The sequence below is a fragment of the Perna viridis genome, chromosome 6 (genome assembly GCF_037379345.1).
Source record: "Perna viridis isolate PV_CMFRI_1.1 ecotype Kerala chromosome 6, ASM3737934v1, whole genome shotgun sequence".
In the NCBI taxonomy this organism is placed as follows: Eukaryota; Metazoa; Mollusca; class Bivalvia; order Mytilida; family Mytilidae; genus Perna; species Perna viridis.
The window spans coordinates 36202663-36225503 of record NC_142450.1 but is presented as its reverse complement, the minus strand read 5'-3'; the positions used below and the strand labels follow the sequence as shown (position 1 = coordinate 36225503).

Below are 22841 nucleotides of genomic sequence, written 5' to 3'. Positions count from 1 at the left end.
ATATTTGAATGGAGAGGTTTTGCAAGGACAGTCAGGTGGTTTAGCCTTGAAGTCCTCTATCTCGAGGTTCTGCAATAGCCTTTTATAATTGAAAATTTGGGATGCAATGGGTGAAGTATAGGAATGTGAAATAATTGGTATGGATTTGTCTTTGAAATATGGGGGAATTTTGTTGGTAACATTTTTGTGATGGAGTATGTTAGCCAAATTAATTGCATCTATACCTTTGATTGAGTGAGAGGTATAGAATAAAGTTTGGTTCTAATGTGATGAAGTCCAAGAGGTTTTTGTATGAAAGGAAGGAGACCATCTATGGAGACATCATGTAACTTGTAGTCATGGCCATGACTCCTTTCCCGTCTTAAACTATTAATAAAATTTTTATACTTCACTGCACTTAACAGTATAATGCATAATTATTGGTATATTTTATATTTATAAAAACTGACATGTTACTTCTTTAAAGATAAAAAATCCTACTCATAATATGGCTTTGGGTAATCAATGCTTACTTTGAAAGTCAGTGTATCTAGAGTTGTTACTAAGGATTACCATGAACATGAGGCAGCAAATTAATTATTATTAATTTAAGATAAAAGGGTTGTCTCATTTATATTTGCTCATTGTATTATTCAATGCCGATTTTTCTCTCATACAACTTACTTACCTTGCATGGTCCACATTAAATTTGCTCATTATGAATTTAAATATATGTTCATCTGCATCTAAGTTGATGATGATCTGAAAAAAATACATAATTTATTACTGAAAATAATAAAGTTGTTATATAGTACAGGTGTAGCAACTGTCTTTGAAAATCCAGCATACAACAAATAAATATTCTATGAAAGCTATATATTTGTTGTATGCTGGTTTGTCAAAGACAGTCACTACACCGGTACTATGCAACAACAAAGCTATATATAGCTTTCATAGAATATTATTGTTAATAGGATAATTAATTGGAAAGAGCAAATAACCAAAACATTATCTGGGGGGTCGAAGAACGCCTAGATTTAATGGGTGTGGGGAACTTGTTCCCCACACGCGTTAAATCCTCATGCGTTCTTGGCACAAGTAATCATTTTTTGAATATTCACGATAACCAATTGATTATACTATTTATTCTATAGATTTTCTTCATAATTAATCAATATTTCCAACATGAATTTTAAATTCTGTCATTGGTGGATTGATATTAAAGTTGTGATGTTTTGGCAGGAGAAAGTCCAAATTTACGAATTTATTTCACAGTGTGAATTACTGAATTTTATTTTCTTGATGAACTAATTTTGAAATAAATTTAGTGACATTTTTACCTTAAAGGTCGTATTAATGACAAACATGAGAACTAGAACAGCAATACTATAGAACACAGCTTTAAACAGTCGACTAGGAATACTGCAGGGTTGGATTTCTTCTCCCTGAAATAACAGTAAAATCTAGATTAGTAGAACCAAAGCAAAACCGATAGCCACCCCCCCCCCCCCTCAAACACACATTTCCCCCACTTCATAACATGCACCTTTTGACTTCCAAATCTGGATCAAAATCTAAAAAGAAGGTGCACAATAGGAACTCATAATAAATATTTGAGAAAGTTTCATTACTCCAAATAATTTATGTAAAAGGGGTTACTGATAAGAAATGGATAACCCATATGTCCCAATATTCATGACAAAGTCAATGTTTTCCTATATGAAACTTCCAAATTGTTTTGGATAAAATCTGAAATAAGAGGTGAACAAAGGGAATATGTAATAAGTATTCTGTGAAAGTTTCATTCCATTCAGTAGTGTAGGACAAATAATGAATAGGAGATTGGTACCCCATGTCCCTTTTTTCATAAATGTCAAACTAAATTTTTTTATGCCCCTTACATTATAAACTCAGTACAACCAAGACAACAAAAGAAAGTGAAATATTGTAGTTGGTAATTTCTAAACACTCAGGCACTGAGGTGTGATGTACATATTTTTCAATTATTTTAGGTTTTATTCATATTTTATTTGTATTCAGTTCCTTTTTAACTTTTAAATGGAGCTATCGTTCACTAATTCATTATTCTGATGTACAGATAGACTTTACATCTTAATTCCCAATACATGTATAATCATAAAACATGATTGAAACAGGCAAACCTGAAGAATCAGCAGTATTATTTTGATATTCAAATATTTGTGGGTTTATGTATTTTCTAAAGAGTAGCCTTATAATGAAGCAAGAAATGATTGTTCATTTGGGTTTTATTTTATTTGCTTGACTGATGTACATGTAGCAAAAACTCATTGGACCCCTTTGAACAATAACAGTATTGTACCAACCTTCCAGTACATCAGCAGTAGGGAAGCTGGTATAAAGCTCATTACTAATGACCCGAATATCATTAGGTTTACATACTGAAGAACACTGGTTAGTATTAATGAGATGGCCTGGGCAAAAAATATTGTCCGCACCTGTGAAAAAAATTGAAATATTACTTAAAATCTTTATACGGTGATCATCACCTACTTTTCCTTAAGTTTCATATGGATGTATTGTAACCTACTGTCCAAAATAACCAAATGTCCTTGAAAAGAAGGTCAAACAAAATATGTGTGTTAGTTACTGATGGGGAAATTAATTTACTTATAAAATCTGTATAAAATTTGGTTATTATATAATGGAAGAATTAAAATGATACAGTTTAGTGAATACTATACAGAAAATGTTTAACTGAATTTTTTTTATTCAACTTGCAACTGCACAGCTCATCCAGTATGGGTTTCCATTATAATTGAAACTTCTATTTTCATGTATTGTATACAACTGAAAAATAACCTATTTAATTTTTTCACTGATTATTCTAAAGGTTTTGTTATATAATAAACCAATTAAATAGTTACAAATATTTGACCTGACACAACTATTTCTCAGTCCATTCAGAAATGATTTTCTTGTTGTTATCTGAAATGTTGGTGGAACTTATAGAAGTGCATGATTATAATACTATAAATCAAATTGTTATGTAACATTTAATTTGATTGGTCTAAGTCAGGAAAATTAAAAGGTTTAATTCTGCATAAATGCCTTCAGAAACAAAATATTGCAATTAACAATGACGCCAGTGAGTGAAAGCATAGTTTTCATTGCTAAAAATTGGACTTTTAAGTAATAAAAGTGATTTTTAGAGTTTATTGATGTGTAAACACAACTGAATCACTAACAAACTAAATAAAGTCCTAATTCAAAGGACTTTGTGTTTAGTTTGTGAGTGATTCAGTTGCAGGGAGGTAGCATATATAAACTCACATACCTAATCTCCTTACCTTTCTGGGAAGGTATCATATATAAACCCACACACCTAATATCCTTACCTTTCTGGGAGGTATCATATCTAACACCCACACACCAAACAAGGCAAAGGCTTGTAGTAGGAACACAAACTGGTTGAACTGCCAGAACAAGGCAAATAGGAATGTACTTATGTGGATCATCCATATACACACTTTCTGAAATGAGAAATAACTACAAATACTCTGAACAAGCTCACGAAAAAAAACCCATGCTTCAATAAACACTTAAGTTAGATTATCTCCCTTTACAGATTTTGGTTTAGGCAAAATAGATCTTGTAAAGACCAAACAACCATACTGAGAATAATAACTGAACAGTCTTTCGAATGGAGTTCATCACTATATGTATGTTTTGTGAACTTTGGAAAGGCTTTTGATAGCATTAATAAATCATCACTTTGGAAATTTCTACACAATCAGGGTATTCCAAAAAAATAGTTTGATTGGCAAATGAACCAAGCACATGCCAAGTTATTCACAAAAACACACATACTGAACCTTTCAACATAGTAACAGGAATGTGCCAGGGATGCCTACTATCATCCTTCCTCTTTTTGTTGGCTGTGAACTGGGTAATGGAAACAACTACAAACAACTACAGATTCCCAACCCAGAGGTATACAGTGGACTACTAAAAAACATCTCCAAGATCTGGACTTCGCAGATAATATAGACCTCCTTTTACACAGACATAAGACCTTGAAACAAAATTATCAACATTGGAACAACAGGGTAAAAAGATTGGACTCCAAATAAATCAGGGAAAAACAAAAACTATGCAGATAAATGAGACAAACACAGCAAAATATAAACTAAGTGAAGACGAAATGGAAGATGTAGATAGAGTTACATATGTGGGTAGTATTGTGAGCAATGATGGTGGTACAGACAAAGATATAAAATTTTGCATTGGAATAGCAGCAGCTGAGTTTGAGAACCTTACAGCCAATATGGGAATCCTCATAAATTACCATCAACACCATATTGAAAATCTTTAATTCTAATGTAAAATATGTGCTATTATTATACGCTTCTGAGACCTGGCAGTCAACAAAAGCAACAACACTCAAGCATCAAACATTTACCACCAGATGTTTTAGAAGCATTCTGAAGATCAAATGGGAAGATAAGATTACAAATGAAGAAATATGGCAAAGGATGAACCAGCTTCCTACAGAAATACAAATGAGGAAGTCGACCTGCATAGGGCACACTCTTGGAAAGCCCAAAACCAACATGGTAAACCAAGCAATAAGGTGGAATCCACAAGGCCAAAGGAAGCCAGAGTGACCTATAAACTCATGGAGACGATCAACAGAACAGGAGGGAAAACAACAGGGCAAGACATGGGATCAGATTGACAAGCTAGCCCAGGATAGAAGAAGATGAAAATCCAATGACAACCAATGTCCAAGAATAGATGACAGGGTTTAAGTAAAGGCAAGTAAGTTAATAGATATTGGGCAATGATCATATTCCTTCATGCACATGTCCAAATAATGACTTACCCTATTATAAAATTTCCGTAGAATTCCTTTAGCAGTTAAGGAGGAATTTGTCGTACAGGATATGTGAACATACAAATGGACCAACAGACAGACAGAACAGAGAGAGAGAGTGATTTTTTACTCCCCAAAAATTTTGTGGAGGTATAAGTACATTTATCATTGCAATTTTTCTTATTTTACAGATATATGTACAAAAATGTTTGCAACATTAAGAAAAATACTTCTCAGTATTGGTGATAATTCAGTTTGAAAAGTATGCATAAACACCAGATTACCTAAATACTCCCACCAGATTACTCAAATACTCCCACCAGATTACCTAAATACTCCAATTTTTCACTGTAGAAAGGTTCGTAAAATAACAGCAAAACTTATGAAAATCAATACAGATTTTCTTCATTGCTGAGGAAACAACAATTCTAAATTTCATATATGATTCTATCAAAGACTGTCTATTTTACAGCACCCTCCAGTCTCCAACTTAACCATCCACTGTTCTTGAAAACCTGGTTAAAATTTTAGTTAGATGTCAGGAAACAGGAAGTGGATGTGTGACCAAGATGAAAACCTTACAACCTGACAGTACCTGCATACAGAATCTCCATGAATGGTTCTTAAGTTTTAACTGATAAAAATTCATCAGACAAAAATATATTCACATATGTATGGACAGCCATGAAACTTGAAGCCTTACAGTCTGGCTATGAGCAGGAAAAAAGAAATATAGATTGACAGATATGGTAATTTCACAATCAACTGTAACTGGCTTTAAAATGCCAATAGCAGTAATGAATATACCAATTTTGCAGTAACTGGAATTTTAAAGTAAATCCTGAATGAAAAATCTACACTAAAATTGTGTTTCTAAAATTGAGCTTGTACACTGGGTAAAAATGAGTAGATTCAAATCTATTAACGACAAGTTCTATCTTTAAAAAAGATAGCCGACGCATTTTCTCACTTTATTCATTCTAACATTTGGTGAACAGTTTAACTGTATGAACACTGTGCTATGTTTCATAATTCAATTAATTAATTGGTTCAGCGAGTAAGCTATTTCCAATTATTCAACATACATTTGTATAAATGATTATTCATAATGCAATAAATAAACGTGATTGAAAATATTCTGGACACCAATGACCCTAATGGAGCCTTGAATTTCACAGTTGCTATCACTTTTGTCCAATGAAATGCAAGGTTGTAAACTCTATCAGTTATGTTGCCATGGTTAAGCCATCATGGGTATCACATGATGTCAAAGCAAACTAAATACCAACTGCATCGGAAAAATGTTGTACTGGACAATCTGTAGGGCGCATATTAATGGTGGTTTCTAGGTGCAGGACCTTAATTCCTGACCTAGGACCTTTGAAATTTCATTTACCTAAGCCTTGGATCGTCAATCTTTTTAATTGATACTTTATTGTTATTTCAGATTTTCCTAAAATGTACCAATGAAACTTGGAAAAGTCAAGGACCTTTCAATCCTGATAAAAAAATTTAACATCTGATTCCTATCCAAATCTGTTTCATAAATGGACTGAGTGCACCAATGTTGAGTATATTCTAAAAATAGTACAGTTTAATTGTTTCAATTAACAAGTCTCACCTCTTTGGCAACAGAAATATTTGGTCTAAAATAGAATGATATGGCAGCCACCTGTAACCACAGAAATGGCAGTGAAAAACTCTCACGTAGCGGCACTACATACTCTACTCTTGTTGTGTCTATTCTGAAATTAGAAATCATAGTAATACTGGTATGTTTCTATTAGATAAATAAACCATATGTTATGAAAATAGTTAATGTAATATGTAAGATTTCTATTGATTTAATAAGATATATGATAAGACTTCTATTGATTTAATAAGATATATGATAAGATAGATACAAATAACATCAAAATCAAACTTATTAGAATAAACAAAATATAGAACTTGATAATATCAATTGGGATGGACAAGCAATTGACTAACTACTGTAAACATATCAATTTGGGCATTGTATTATTTATCGCTATTTTCACTGTGGCCTGAAAAGCACGAAAAATAGTTCCACAGAAACTGATTTTTAACACAATACAACACTTATCACTTTTTGAAACTACGAAAAATGATACTCGCAAGTATGTTCACTTGACAGAATCCATGAAAATTAATATGTTTACAGTACATGTGTCATGCTTGTGGTATACGCTATCAGACTTTAATTTCCCTTAGAATGTTGGCTGAAACGATGCAAAAAGTCAATCCAACATTAATTAACTGTACATCCTTACTTGTTGAATATATAGAAACAGGCAGAAAGGATACCAGCTAACCAGGAACCACTCAGCATCCAGGATGTGGCAAACAAGGACCAAACTAACATGGCATGGAGACCCCAAACTGTGTTCATGTAGAAATAGACTGGTTCTACTAAACTCTAATAAAAAAAAGAATAACATGTGTGACTTTAAAAAAAAACATTACAAGTATTTCTAAGGTGAACAAGACCCATACCTCCCTTGACCTGCTTCCATCATATATTTGTCTATATTTGTCAGTGCATAAGTATATGCAATCACTAAGCAAGTTACACAAGAGGCTCCCAGGAGCCTGAATCACTCACCTGGTTGAATTTTGTCTTTCAAAGGCAATAAATTAAACAAGTAATTGTCCTACAATTTTGACTCAAGAAGACTTCGGTAAGACTTATCATAAGGATCATTTCAGCAATTGAAAGTTTCAAGATATTGGCTGAAAACTTACAAAAAAAACCTGTCATTTTTTCCCCTTTCAAGGGCAATAACTCTTACAAGGCGTCGCCTGACAACTTTTATGCCTGAAGACTTTTGTAGTCCTAATAATAAGGATCATTTCTGCTACTGAAAGAATTTGGCTAAACCTAACTGTTTTGGAGATACATGCAAAAAACTACTGTCTGACCTCTATATTCTATTTTTAGAAAAAGTGGCCATGTTTTTCGACAGATCAAAAACCCCCACATCTGTTCTATGCAGGATACACCTAGAAACATTCATACCAAGTTTGATTTCAATTGGTAAAGTAGTGTCAGAGGAGAAGATTTTTGAAAGAAATAACATTAAAACCAGAAAAAAAAACGCTGAAAAGGGGCAATAACTCTAACATGGTTTAATGGATTAAAACAAAAATTTAGCTTAACCTAATGGTCTAGGAGATATATGCAAAAAAACTACTGTCTGACACACACACACACCCTTATGTTCTATTTTTAAAAACGGCGGCCATGTTTTTCAACGGATTAAAAATCCCCATATCAGTTCTATGAAGGATACCCGTAGGAACATTCATACCAAGTTTAGTTTGAATTGGTAAAGTAGTGTCAGAGGAGAAGATTTTTGAAAGAAATAACATTAAAAATAGCAAAAAACGTCGAAAAAGGGCAATAACTCCAACATGATTTAGGTCTCACTACTTCTAATGTTTCCATTACTTTAAATATTAAACAAGTAATTTTCAATGTTTGACTGTGAATTCCCGGGACAAATGACACCTCAAAGTTGCATACCATTGCAAAGCTTGGAAAATAAGGCTTTCAAAATCATTACTCTAATGGTACAATGTCCATAGAAATTCTTAACAAAATTTACTTGAATAAAAAATACTGAAAATCAACATTTTCACCTTTTCTACTAACTGACAGCATGGAGGCTAATTGCTCACACATGTAACCAATATTCATACACTTTTGTAGTAAATTACATATGTGATTTTAAAAAAAAACATTCTCAGCTTTATTTTGACTACTTTTAATAAGAATACACACAAAGAATGCATTTACAATGCATATGTCTAGGTTCAGTGTGTTTTTGGTACTACATAGGGGGGTGGCCATTAGACCCGAATGTGGTTAGTGAGACCTTAACAGATTAAAATGAAAATTTAACTGCAGATAGATCTCATCATGCTAAACACTTTTACCCCACATCAGAATTTAGCTAAACCTAACGGTTTCGTCAAGTAGTATCAAAGGAGAAGAGTTTTGAAAACTTGTTAATGACGATGGACGACAACGACAATGGACGCCAAGTGATGGCTATAGCTAAAAATCTTGAAGTAAGGTACTGATGAAAGCATATGCTGCTGAAATAATGCCTCAGTTTGACATGCTACAAATGTAGGAAAAATTTAATTTAAATTTCAATACACCAGTTATCAAATTTTCCTACAAAAGGAAGCCACATCTGCAATATATGTATTAATACAGTGCAAAGTTTGAATAACATTGGTTTAATAGATTATGAGTTACAGATTACACAAAGTATGTACCTCCTAAGCCTGGAAGACAGAGTTGAGTGGCTACCAGACCTGCTTTCACCATTGGTGTTACAGGTAAAAACAAGTTTCTTGAGGCCAATCATTATCATACAGTATACATAAATGAAAACACACAATTTCGAAGACATGGTCCAAACAAATATACTAGTAGTCAAATGTAAGTTTATTAAACTTGAATTCATATACATGTATTTCACCTAAATCCCTTTTTCTTAGGCCTACTGGAAGATGAAATGCAACTATGAAGGTCAGCTACTACCTTTATCATTCTGCAGTTTAGTAACTTACCTTGGTAATGCCTAGCTTTAAATTAAATAACCCATTCATTCATACAATATCTAATTTAAGAAAATGAATACTGTGAGTTACTGATATCAGTAGACATAATCTATTCCCCTAAGCACATGCCATCAATAAATTCTTGTGAAAAACTTGCTGAGGCAGACTGACTGAAAACCACATGCAATATCATATAAAATCATATAATAAAGACAAAGAAGTTATAACTTGCACTTCAGATAAAAAAAACAAAAAACACCAATTTGACCTTATATTCAAAGTTCAAGGCCAAAGATCACACACCATGGTTATCAGTAGTGTTGTGTAAAGTCCTGCCTAAAGACCTTTTTAAAATACCTTTATGGCCAGAACTCAGATTAAAATATGGACTATTACTTTACCTTTCTGGGCAGAACTCTATAGAGAACACAGAGTGTTACTTCCTGCCTAAGACTTTACCTTTATGGGCAGAACTCTGTAGAGAATGCTGAGTATTACTTCTTGGTAGATATTCATCCTCTCTAAAACATTCATCATGTCTGGATGCTCTGTAATGTTGTCATGAGTTAGCTGGTACAATCCTAAAAACAGAAAAGTAAGTCACAACTACATTTTTATTTACATCTTACAAGTTTAGTTCCTTTATAAAAAGGTAGTTTGTTAAGGTCTCCATGTACAGACTGACTGATGCAAATGAAACTGTAAATCAAAGTAAAGAGTAATCACTAAGACAGCTGAATTACTTAGAAGGCAGACAAATTAACTATATACATAGAGTTTCTGTACAAAATAATTAAACAGTAAATTTGTCTGACAATTGAATAATGGAACCTATCGGTAGTGTTAAAGGTCAACTAGTCATTAGACAACAGTGTACTTATTCTCGTTCTTATAATGAAGGCCTAAAAAAATCTGTGTTTCCAGTAACCCCACTGACCCTATTTTTTCTCTTCAAACCCAAATTTTTTTTTGGTGTAAAGAAAAATCAAAAACAAAAAAAAATACCGATTTTCGTCATTTCCATCATCAATTTTTTAACAGAATCGCCTTGTTTTGCGATGTGGAGGTTCAAAATTCATAAAAAAAATAGAACATCAACAACCAGTACGTTTCAATGTCCTGAAATTCTATAAATTTTTTCAAACTAATTTTGAAGGAGATGTTACCGGAAATACACAATATTTTTTATATTAACTACAGTCCAAGCAAACAGGTAATTTTTGAAAAATCTCATCATATATCTTACCCATTGTATATTTCCCATTGCTAAAATAATAGATTGGTCACAAGAAAAGACATTTGCCTGTTTTATTATTAACAAGTCTACAGACAATTCACACTATTGTTTTGTACTTGATCTCATCATCAAAAAAATTCTGCACTATTGAATTAACCATTAACTTTTTGCATTTATCAATATATTGTGGCATTAAGTTCAAGACTTAAGTACCATTTTGTGTAAGAATCAGGCAATGGGTGGCATATCATTTTTCTCAATTTGGTCTTGTAATACCTCAAGTACATTCAATACATCTAGAAAACAACTGAAAAGTTTTTTTTTAATTTATCCCGAAGCATCTAAGATACAGATATTTTTTTACTGCTTATATAGGGAAAAGGTGCTGAAAAATTTTCCTGCCATTTTTCCATAGTGCATTTCAACTAAATTTGAACTTTCAAAATCTTAAAAGGGCAAACTTTACACTTTTATGTTTATTTCTGGAGGTCATGAGGTAGAAGTACATGTACAATGCCATAAAAACTTTTGTCTTTTTTTCCTTTCATGTGCCACACCTTAAACACATTGCACCTGATACTGAAACAGAGAAGTACTTAAAAAATACAGAAAGAGGATTCAGACCAATGTCCTATTCCATTTGTCAGTTTTCCTGGAATCACTAATGTCATCCTTTACAAATTCTTTTTCCAGTTATTTTCAATAAAAATCTGAGACTTAACATAAAGCAACATCAAACTAATCTAGAGGCTTAAAGCCTAGATTGATTGGTAGGAACACATCAGTTTGAACAGGAAAAAGCATGCTATAAGATATTTCCCCATTATAATTTCTACTCAATTTTCTTGTTATTTCAAAACAATTAAAATATCTGTAAAGCTTTCATCAAGGTGGAGTAAATTTAAGTGACAGAAATTACTTTCTGATACAAATCTATTCTTAGTAACAATGACCATGACCTGTCTTACTCACCATAAAATTAAAACAGAAAACTGAATTATCTTGCCAAAGGGTCTACATTTCAAAAGACAAGGGACAACTGTCTTTCTTGTATAATGTATTAGCCATGCCAGTGGATAGGAAGACAGAAAAGGAGAGGATAGATATCTCAAATTACCCAGTGTTAATCCCTGAATTCAAAGTCAGGAAACTACCTATCAAGAATGAGGAAATTCATACATTTCAATGAAAATGTACAAATGGCATTCTGCATCAATGGCAGCTTCAGATTTTGGGTAAAAGCAACCATTTCGCTGGTTGTGGGGACTTAAGTGTTTGCATCTAAACACATCATTACTTGTTTAAGTTGGTTTTGTACAATTTTGAATATGTCTGTTGAGTGACCAATAAAAGCTGAAATGTAAGTCCTTCTCCTGTGTTCAGATATGTTCAATGACAGACAGTGAAGTTTTATATTTTAATCATCAGACTTGAACTGCATGAGTCATTTCATTCAGATCTTGGAAGTAACTCGATACTACTGCCTAGATTTTATCAATTTGGTAATTTTGTAATTACCTTTCATTTACACTGAATTAAATCTTTTTGCTCATGTAACTTACCTTCTGAAATAGAGGGTGCCAATACCATTTGTTTGTAGTAAGAGTAATACAATCCTGATTCAGTACGGAATGATATTTCTCTCTCCACTTCCTGAAATGTACAAATACTTTTAAACTTGAGCTGACGACTTTACTGGGAGGAAGAATTAATTTTAATATCTACCACATATTTTCATATGTTAAACATTTGGCTGAATAAGTTTTGTCATTTGTACCTACAAATGATTAAACATGATAAAGTAAATAACTATTACATTTACTTAAGATTTATTAGAGGAAATTTTATTGTGAAAGAACAGAGTTGTCTATATTCAGATCTTCATCCACTATACCATATATACTCAGTCACAGAATTCTTTAGAATATTTGCATGTGCATTTAAGGGCTGCACAAATCACTCTACGTATTTTTTTTCATGCAAAAATGGCCATAATAATAACATGGCTTATGATGGGTGTACTAGGGTTTGAATCCAATTTCATTCGTTAACGTATAGTGTAAATAGTGATTCAATTAGATGGGGACCATGTCTCATTTTTACTAAGAATGTTAAAGAGTGGTCCAATGTTAAAGAGTGGTCCAATGATTTCTGAAAATCAAAATTTCACTCTCAATCCATAGTAAATACCTTAATATGTCAGCAAATTTCTTTTGAGGTTTTGTTGATATGTGACTTGAAATTTGTGATATCGTTTCTCTCTGTTCACATCTATCCTTAGTAGAATGTCTATATATATTGAATGAAATGTCCATATATGGTGAATTTTAATGTAAACACCTTCTATGAATATAGCAAACTTGGACAAATACTACCCTTATCTAATTGTTTAACTGACTTCAAAACAACATGTTTCTTTCTTTTTTTTCTTATGTTACGATAGTTTCTGAGATAAATATCACAGTGAGTTGCATGATAGGGAAAAGGGCATTTTATAACAAAATCAATTGAAATTCTCTTCATAGAACTGTTTTATAGAAAGTTAATGTCATTCACAGGAAAATAAAATGAAAATTACCTTGTACACATATAACTCTAGTTCAATCAAGAATAGTATATGGCTTCATCAAATATGTCATTATCAAAAGAATTATAAATCAAAAACCTATTTCTTGAGCTAAAAACAATGTGCTATTTTAGTCCTACAATAAACATATCAATGATCTAACAAGCTATACTACTATTACAGTGTAATGCTGATATTTATGACCGAGTTAAAGAGATACTACAGTAAGAAAATTGTACCCTATATCTATATTGGATGACAAAGAAATAGAAATATACTACAAGAATAGTGAAAGTATTGGAAATCCATAAATCATATGTCAAATTTGTCGTCAGACAGGAAGTTTAATAGACAGACCACAGTGATTCTTGGGTATTGGCATTAATGGTATTAGCTAAACGTTAGGATCATGGACAGTTTAGCAGTTACTGAGATTTTTTACTTCATCTGTTGCATGTTACTACCACAGGATTTTGTTTTGTTTTGTTTTGTTTTGTTTTGTTTTGTGTTTTTTTTTTGTCTTATTTTCTGCTTACTTTATGTTGTTTGCTGAAAATGCAAATTTTGTTTCTAAGAAAACGTAACTACAAATGCAAATTTTGTTTCAAAGAAAACGTAACTACCTGCATAGTTTTTGAAATTTTGCACTCACATATCCTGATTCTTAAAATCTGTTACTTGCATTTAAATTGATTCTTTTTTTTTTTAAATTTATTTTTCTAAATTTGACAAAAATTTCAGATTCATACCTTTATATGGTAATCAATTCATGTACAAAAATTTCAATTCACCACTTTGTATAGTTTTTAAATTTTGCCCTCAAAAAAATTATTTACAGGTGGACTGACAGTGCAGAAAGCAAAGAGCACATGCTTCACTGATGCAGGGCCTTAGTTACAATAATAAAATGTTAATTTAGGTAAGTAAGCAAGAAATAAATTGATTCCATTTGACATTCAGGGGTTATCTTGTGGAAGAACAATCCCAGGAGATAAATTGCTTGATAACATACTAATGATTCAGACAAACAATTATAATACAAGTCAAATATTTGTTCAAGTCTAGTATTCATTAATTTGAACAAATTCAAAATCAATTGTGCAGAACTTTCTAAAGTTAATCAATTAAATGCACTTTTCTCTGATTCTTCCTGAATTAAGTAGCATTCATGCAAAATGTGATTCATGGTTGTAAAGCCTTCTTTCATTTTTGATATTTTGTTTAAATTGTTATTGTAAACAGAAATTATTATGTGGTTTTTCATATAATCCGTGCTCTTTTAAGATAAAAATTATATAGAATGTACTGTAGAATTCCTAACTAAGGGAGATAACTCTGTAAATGACAGTAACTATTGTATTTTCAATGTGGATTATCACCTAAGAGCAGACAGATTGGAATGAATAATTATACATTTCATCATATAGATCTATAAAGCAACTTAATAACAAAAATAAAAATATGTAGCCTTTTTAAGGTGTATCACATTTTGCAGAATTTGCAAGGTTCTTACAAAGACTGCTATTTAAATAATTTTATCAGTAAGGTATCACAAAAAAAGCAAAAGTTATTTCCTTTAACTAAGAAGTGTACCAGTATTGTTGAATTTTTTTACACTTTAATATTAGCTTTGCTATACATGTACTGCAATTGTGTAACTTATTACAACTATTTACACCATTGGTCTTCACACTACAGATTTAATCCTGAAACTTAGTAGGTTTTTTTCCTTATCAGTAAAGATATAATTTTTTCAAGTTTGGTTGAGAAAACCAATTATGGAGGAAAAGACAGATGATTAAGGACAGAAAGTATTACAAGATTACAAGCTTCTGCAACATTTTCTATATTTGTAACTCAGTAAGCAAGCTCAAAAAAACACCTCACAATTTACTTGGATTTTGGTAATCATGTTAAACTTTTAAGTTTGGTTCAACCAACTTTAGCAGTCAATCAACATCTATTGTTTACATACGTAATTTATGTACTCATCAAATTTTATTGTAAAAATGGGTGGTTTAGGAGGAGTTGTGTTCATGAAATGTGTAGATACAGACAGACAGACAGATGAACTGACATTCAAGGCAATTCCTCTATAACCTTTATGAATTCGTTTAAAAAGGGGAACTAAAATGTAGTAAAAATAAGCGGATTTGTATTGTGCCACCATTCTTAGTCAACAAATTTTACAGAGGTTATTGGACTTTTGCAATTCAACTTTTTTACAGGGGCAGTGTACATATGGCAATGACCTGCTTGTTTCAACAAATTTTTGTTTGTTCTTCTCTCTTTATTTGCAATCACTGACTGAAAAATATCATCAAGAACAAAAGGTGACTAACAATTCTAAAAGTTTGAACAGTATCCAAGGAGATGCGGCCTCAGTGTTCCTATAATGTAGCATGTACAAATTCAACTAAGTTCCATAACTCCTGTAAAATTTAGCAAATCAAAATGTCGGCGCAATGTGATTAACTATCTATGGTAACTAACAATGCTACAGATTTCAAACAAAATCAGTTGAGCAGTATCCAAGGAGTTCTGTCCATGAAGTGTAAGGACAGAAACAAAGAGATGGATAGACAGGAGGACAGACACCAGTAATTCTCAGGGATGATTTTACGAAGTCAACAAACAAAGCAGAAATTGGCAAAATTGGAAGTAAAAATACAGTAAAACAAAAGAATCATAATTTAAAATAGCAGAATTCCAGTATAAGGCAAAAAAAAATCATGTCTGATTTCTATCTCCCCTTCCCTTTTGTGGCAGGGGACAAAAAGCATATTGAATTAAGATATATATACAATGATGTAGATTTAGACATAAGACCTATTACATGTGGTACACAAATAGCAGATTATGAGGTGTGTATTAACGCAGGAGAGATGAACAAGTTTTGAAGTTAGAAAATTGACAAAGAAACCTTAGTTAAGCAATTAGCAGAGTTGATGAATTTTGGTTGCTCCTTAAAAAACAAATGAATTCCCTTTGGAATAAGTAGTCAACAAGTAATGATGAATGACTTCAGACATCTGACCTAATCCAGCACCTATATATTCTAAAAAAAGAAAACTTGTTAGCTATATATCAAGTTCATATTGGCATAATGTCATTCAAAATTTGAAACTGAAGTTTTATTAGAGTCTTTAGGCATATAGTGATGACGAATAACTTCAGACATATGACCTATTCCAAAATTCATATCTACCAAATTAGAAGTCTTGTTTGCAATTTATTGGATAAACCATCTCAAGATGCCTATCAAAAACTAAAACCTCCAGGCACTCAAAGATACACTGACAGTGATGAATTAATTACAATAGGTGACCTTTTCAAAGCAATATATTTTCTAAATTAATCCAAGTTTAACACAATACTCTAGATCTAAAAAAAGAGTATACTCTCCTCGGAATTAATAGCTACTAGCAGTGATGGAATATTTCTAGCTGACAACATTATCTGGAAGTCACAAATTTCCCAATGAACACTAGTATTTCAAATGTATGCTCACTGACAACTTTAAAAACAATTCTGATAGAAAACGGGCAATGGGGTGGGGTGACATGGTGGTCAAACAATTACAGCATGGTACTTATATCACAAAATTTGAAACCACTAAGGGTCAAGCACTGCAAGTGTCCAGGTTTTGAAAAGCGATAATAATTTGGGGGTTTATGGACTTTCTAACATTGAAAACCCATAAAACGCTGGTGATAATGTCATGGTGAGATCTGAATTGACAACAAAGGCCCTAAACCCCCATATTACAATTTTCTAGCTTTGAAATTTTGAGTGGTTGTAGAGTCTGTATAGATGAACAGCCAGTAATGATGGATTAAGAGCAACCACTAATACACCAACATGTTTGAAGTATATTGAATATGTCATTTTATAGAAATATGTGAAAAAGCTTTCAGCATCGGTAAATTAATGTATACAAATAACCTTCCTCAGAGTCCATTAATTCTACTCTGAAAATGTGTTAGTAATGACAGGTATACTGTGAATTCACAAAATATTGCACTCATTTGTTATTACTATTTTGAGTAAATGTAGAGACAGTTTGCAGGTTGAGTTTGTTAAGAGAGTGGACAGGGGTGATGGAGATACAGGGAATAAGGGGCTGGATTCTGTGGTTGAAGGGGTGGGGAACGGGGAGTTAAAAATATGGGAAGTAGGGATTATGGTTGGGAACCATAACTTGGATAAAATGAAAGGGGTCCAAAAGCAGTAGTCATGTGGGTTGTAGGCAGTGGAAGGGGAGCAGGGATGAATTATCCCCCCCCACCCCCCCGGTCCACCCCTCCGTTATTGCAATTACAGTGAATAATGTCTTATCACTGGAATCAGAAAAGACAGGATGCTGAAACATTCAGGTGAAAAAAATTAAAGATAAAAACAATACATTGACTTGACATAAAAACAATATACAGATGAGACTCAAAATTGTGAGAAAATGATATCAAAGTTTAAGTCTGGGCACTGTTACAACCTTGTTTTCATCCTACGACAACAATTTTGAAGAAAAAGATCAAAAAGCAGGCTACATCCTGGCAACTTCAAAACAATATGACAAGAAGTTATATTCGACGAGTGACCTTGTCTATGGTCTGTGCATTTTGACTGCTCAAACTGAATGGTTGCAATATAAATCAAACTTACTTTTCAAAACTACACAAGGTTCATATTAAACAAGACTCTGCAATTAGAATGAGTCCATGACTCCATGTTTAAACTATGCCCTGGTTGACATGTAATAAACCAAGTCATAACCATGACAGTATCTAATTTTGTAACCACTTAAAAAGTCATGGTTTGTAATGTTCATGGGACAGAACCAACTTTTTCCCCTAAACATCATCTTAGGACAGGAGTGTTGTTGTAGAAATGACTCATCACAAATCAAAAGCATGACTCTTCAAGTGGGAATAAAATTAGATATTGGCATGCTTGTAAATCCCAAATGCATGGTGAATAATTAATCTGCATTGTATTTACACTTGTGTCTTTCTGTTAATTTTGCAAGCAGAACTTATCTTTGGTGATGTATTTTTAGTCAGAAGTACATTACTTACAGAGCATCCTTATTTAGCATTGTTTCCAGCTGATAAATACATGTTAAATGGATTTATTTCAGCATCCTTAATCATGCCATTCGTGGAAATTCCTAGAAATTATCAAGGTTGTTAACCTCTATATCTTCTCTCATTACGATAGCTTTATTGGGCACTGATAAAGCTAACAGTCAACTAAAGGCTTTAGAATCATCATTTATCAGTTCTTTGCCTGTAATTTAGTATGCTTGACTTGGTATTCTCAAGAGTCCATTCTGGATCAGATACTAAGCAGATATTAATGACATTTTCCACTGCTGCTAAATGTATCAGAGTTCTAATTGCAGTAATGAAAACTTGCAATGCAATTTTTTGTATGTGCTTTTGAACCATACTTTTTTTTAACAGTGGTACAGTAGTTTTTTTTTAAATAAGAAAAATACAACTTGCTTTATAACAGATTATCATAGTTATCATTTGAGTATAAAAAATTATATCATCTTGTGGCATTTCACTAATCATTGTTTTCATTAATCCTCTATTTCTTTTGTATAAAAGGTTCTTGACAGTGTAAATGTTGAGCTAAAGACATTATAACTTTTATAAAATGTGCATTTATGTTAAAAAAAAAAACAAAGTTCAAACTCATTGAAAATATAATGAGCAAACTATCACTCATCATGACCTACAAACTAAATATGATACCATTCCACCATATAAAAGCCAAGAATATAAAAAACTGGTATAGAATCTTTTAAAGGCAAATTGATCAGCAGACACAAAGACAAGCAGACAAAAAATGTGATGCATTTAAGATGGTTGCGCATGACAAATTTTGATTTCAAAAAGATTTCATCCATTATATCACAGAGTTAAATGTTGGTTTAACTGCAACGATAAGAGAAATAAATTACACAGAAAGCATTAAAATTCATGAAAAAAAAGGAGATAACTCTTCAATTTGAACAAAATTTGGTTGCTTTGTTAGGGAACTTCAAAATCATTTTTTGAGCCATTCATTGTCAATTCAAAACAAACTTTATACTTTTTGACATACATATGGTATATACATTTACATTACATAGTACAATTTTGCATTGTGTTGACTACTTGTGATTGGATAAAACCATTCATCCAAATAACCGAAGCAGCAATAAGCAATGAAGAAAAATCCATCCACCATTCATGAATGGACAATATGCAAATCACCATAAAAGGAAAATCCATCCACCAATGATAACAAAAGATGCAGAATGGCACTGAGACTAATATAGCTCTATCAATGAAACAATGCATGCTAAGTGTTCACTTATTAACAATTTGACCCGAATATTTCAATCACGCCACCAGCCAGTGTGTACATTTGACCTGGATGCCAAGACCAAAACAGATTTTACCTAGTGACCACTTATTGGTCAAAATAACTCTGAAGAAATATAGTTCAATACAAAGATAAATTCATTTCCCCATCATAAAGATCAGTAAAATTATACAAAAATGTTACAAGCTCCCGTAACCGTCTATGATTATTTAGACAGTCAGTAGATCTGTTGGAGGGTGGGGCTAACAAAATCTACTGTCTAAATAATCATAGATGGTCACCTAGAAGTTTATAACTTATATTAAAACAAAAAAGGCCAGTGGGATAAAATTTACCCTCATATCATAGAATCTGCCTGATTTTTACATGGACAATGTCTAAAATCTCTTTTTCAAGAAGTAGTCAACATGTAAGCCATAATATCACATAAAACTGCAAAATGCATATGAATAAAACCAAGCAACATAAAGGTATTATTTATGTAAGCCACACATAATCAAATTATGCAAAGCCTTTGTAATACTGTACAGACTCAATATAATATGTGTTATATAAGAAATGTCAAACCAAATAAAATATCTGATAAGGAAAACACATGTGGCAGTACGCAAAATTAATTGGAGTCCCAAAATTAAGCATTAATAAGTAGAAAAAGTACTTTTTCCTGTTTGTCTTACAGATGTGACAGGCAGTGGATGGGTGAATATCAGTTGAGATAATGTATAAAATAAAATCTGCATTTTTTTTCTAAAAGTCCTTCAGACACACCACACAAATGTTATCTTAAACTTCAACCCATCATTTTGTCATTCTAACATCCAATTTAACTATTAATACATTTGTTAAATTTTACCAATTGTAACCCATATTTTTAAGCACATGATTTCAAATTTCCCCATCATATTTGTTTGATCAAAAACTTTTACTCAATACCAGCCACTTCAAATTTACACTTAATATACTTTAATGTAAGATCACATGTACCATTTAAATATCACCATCTACTGGTGTCTCCGTACAAAATTTATAGTTTAAGCAAGCTTTATACCTAATGAACAGAGATGTATTAGTGGAAATCATATGGTAAATTGGAAACAGAATTATTTATATGTAACTTGAACAAATAAAACAAATCAATATTCATTTAAATTAGTATGCAAGAACTATTACACTTTACGGGCACTTTAAACAAAGAAATACATTTTTTTTTTTTCAAATTAACTGCAATTTTTTTTTTAACACTATGTAGGTGTATTATATTTCCAAATTTACATCAGCTATGAAGATTGTCTGATGTATTTTTCTTATAAATACTTTGAACAGTTAGAAATAGTAGCCTGCCCACCAGCCCGCAACTGGCTATTTTTTGGCAGGGCAGGCTAATTTTAGCAAAAATTTATATAGCCATATAGTAAATATATTGAAAAATTGTATTCAGGACTGGCTAGAATTTGAGTGAGTTTCCTACCCTGCTTTTAATTTAAATTCTTATAATTTTTCTAAAATCACTTGTGTTGCTTATTTTCTTACCTTAATGTTAGAGAACCATGTTTGATTCTCATGAATAAGTTTCATGTATGAAGCATGTTTAAATCCTAGATATAAACACATAAACACTCCAAAACCATTGACAAGGAACTGCTGTAATGACACTCCTTGTAAAAGTGCAGGCAACCCCTCATAGGGACCGTTCATATTTTTGTGTAATCCATTCCTAATATTTCCCTTACCCCTCGTTACTTTACGTCTACGGAGTTCTGTCATTTTGTTAATACACAGAACACTAATCAAGTCCTTTCATTAAATGAAAATAGTAAAATCACAAAACAGAATTCTAATTGTCACATTAACTCTGAATCACTTCAATCAGACAAAACTATTGAATTTAAATGAAAATGCAAACAAAGAGTCTTTGTGGCTATTTCCGTGCTAAAACAGACAGTTAGAGACTTATAGATCAGAAATATAAAAAAAAAACTCTGGTAAAGTTGTCTCCGCTAGACTAACAATCAGAGGCAACTATGAGACAGGCAGCTAAGTTGATCCTAAGAACAAATGCTGTTCTTGTCTCTGACTCTCAATTAAAGATGTGACGGTGATTTTCTCCGATCAATAATTTCACATGCTGTTAGAGGGAAATTATGACTTTCTCCAGCTTTATGTCGAAGCGACTATTTTTTGAAATAATCAATTCAGTTTTACACCTCTGAGTAACAGTAGTTTAACTATTTGCAACCTATATGTGCTATAAATTACTGATTCTGTTGCTAGATTAATGCCTTTTTAAGTAATATGTAGCAAGTGTTCTATAGAAAATCCATTCAATTCTTCCATGGCAACATACTATTGGGTAGTAATTCATTAAAAGAACATTTTAAATATATTTCCTTGGAGATATACTAGTAAATATGATTCCTGTCATATTTTTATACATTGGTGTCACCTGGAAATATTCATAAAAAGAGAATATTGAAGAAAGATCAAAATGTAATATTTTTAATATCACTGTAGTGAAACTTTAATATAAAGTTACAAAATCAAATTTATTAAAAATGTGAAATAAAAATTCTAATAAGACGTCTTTTTTTAAAAAAAAAAAGGCTTTGAAACCACAACTGTGGTTGATTTCCAATTTTTATATGAGCAGCATTCGACTTATTGGGCGTGGCTTGTGTGTGTGTAAATAATTGCCCATCTTAATCATATAAATAAACACACGTAACATTGCTATGTGTATCAGCTGTTTTCATTCATTTCAATAGCATGAATGAACATCAAATTTATATTTAAACTTTATGTTTTAATAGTTAAATTATATTCCGTCAAAATCACTTACACACATACATAGTGAAGCACTCACCATGCACAAAGTTCACCATCATGTGTGAAAACAAACAATAATAATAATCAATGAAGGAAAATTGTACCTGTTCATGTTTGAACTTAAAATGCAAACAACTATTGTCATATCTAACATCTTACTACTTAATTCACCCTTTCCTTCATTATAAAAAATACAAAGCAAACTTTCACTATCCACCATTTCAACTGACACAGTGCAAATTGTACAACAAATATGGACAAATATGGTGGGTTTAAGGTTACCGTAATAGGTCAGGAAAATAATAACAAATATCGTAACTTCCTATTAGAATTGAAATAAATCACAAAAACTCCATTTCACCATTGTTTTACCAAGGGCTGACCATTATTTTACCCTTATGGGTATATATATA

General features: G+C 32.0%; 1 protein-coding gene across 8 annotated transcripts in view; it reads right to left on the bottom strand.

Annotated features, from left to right (window-relative positions):
• The window catches only part of LOC148614757 (protein C-mannosyl-transferase DPY19L3-like), a 50973-nt gene that overhangs the window by 8300 nt on the left and 19832 nt on the right, over positions 1-22841 (bottom strand). For 6 of the 8 annotated variants that reach the window (XM_088589090.1, XM_088589092.1, XM_088589091.1 and 3 more), the window contains 8 exons: positions 12227-12317; positions 9887-10008; positions 7126-7271; positions 6456-6579; positions 3357-3491; positions 2325-2456; positions 1320-1424; positions 668-741 (listed from right to left, as the gene is read on the bottom strand). In XM_088589090.1, coding sequence (XP_088445216.1) covers positions 668-741; positions 1320-1424; positions 2325-2456; positions 3357-3491; positions 6456-6579; positions 7126-7271; positions 9887-10008; positions 12227-12317 — 929 coding nt within the window. Of the gene's footprint in view, positions 1-667; positions 742-1319; positions 1425-2324; positions 2457-3356; positions 3492-6455; positions 6580-7125; positions 7272-9886; positions 10009-12226; positions 12318-12854; positions 12936-21135; positions 21797-22841 lie in introns of those variants that run through there. The other 2 variants (XM_088589089.1, XM_088589096.1) reach the window with 2 other exon arrangements.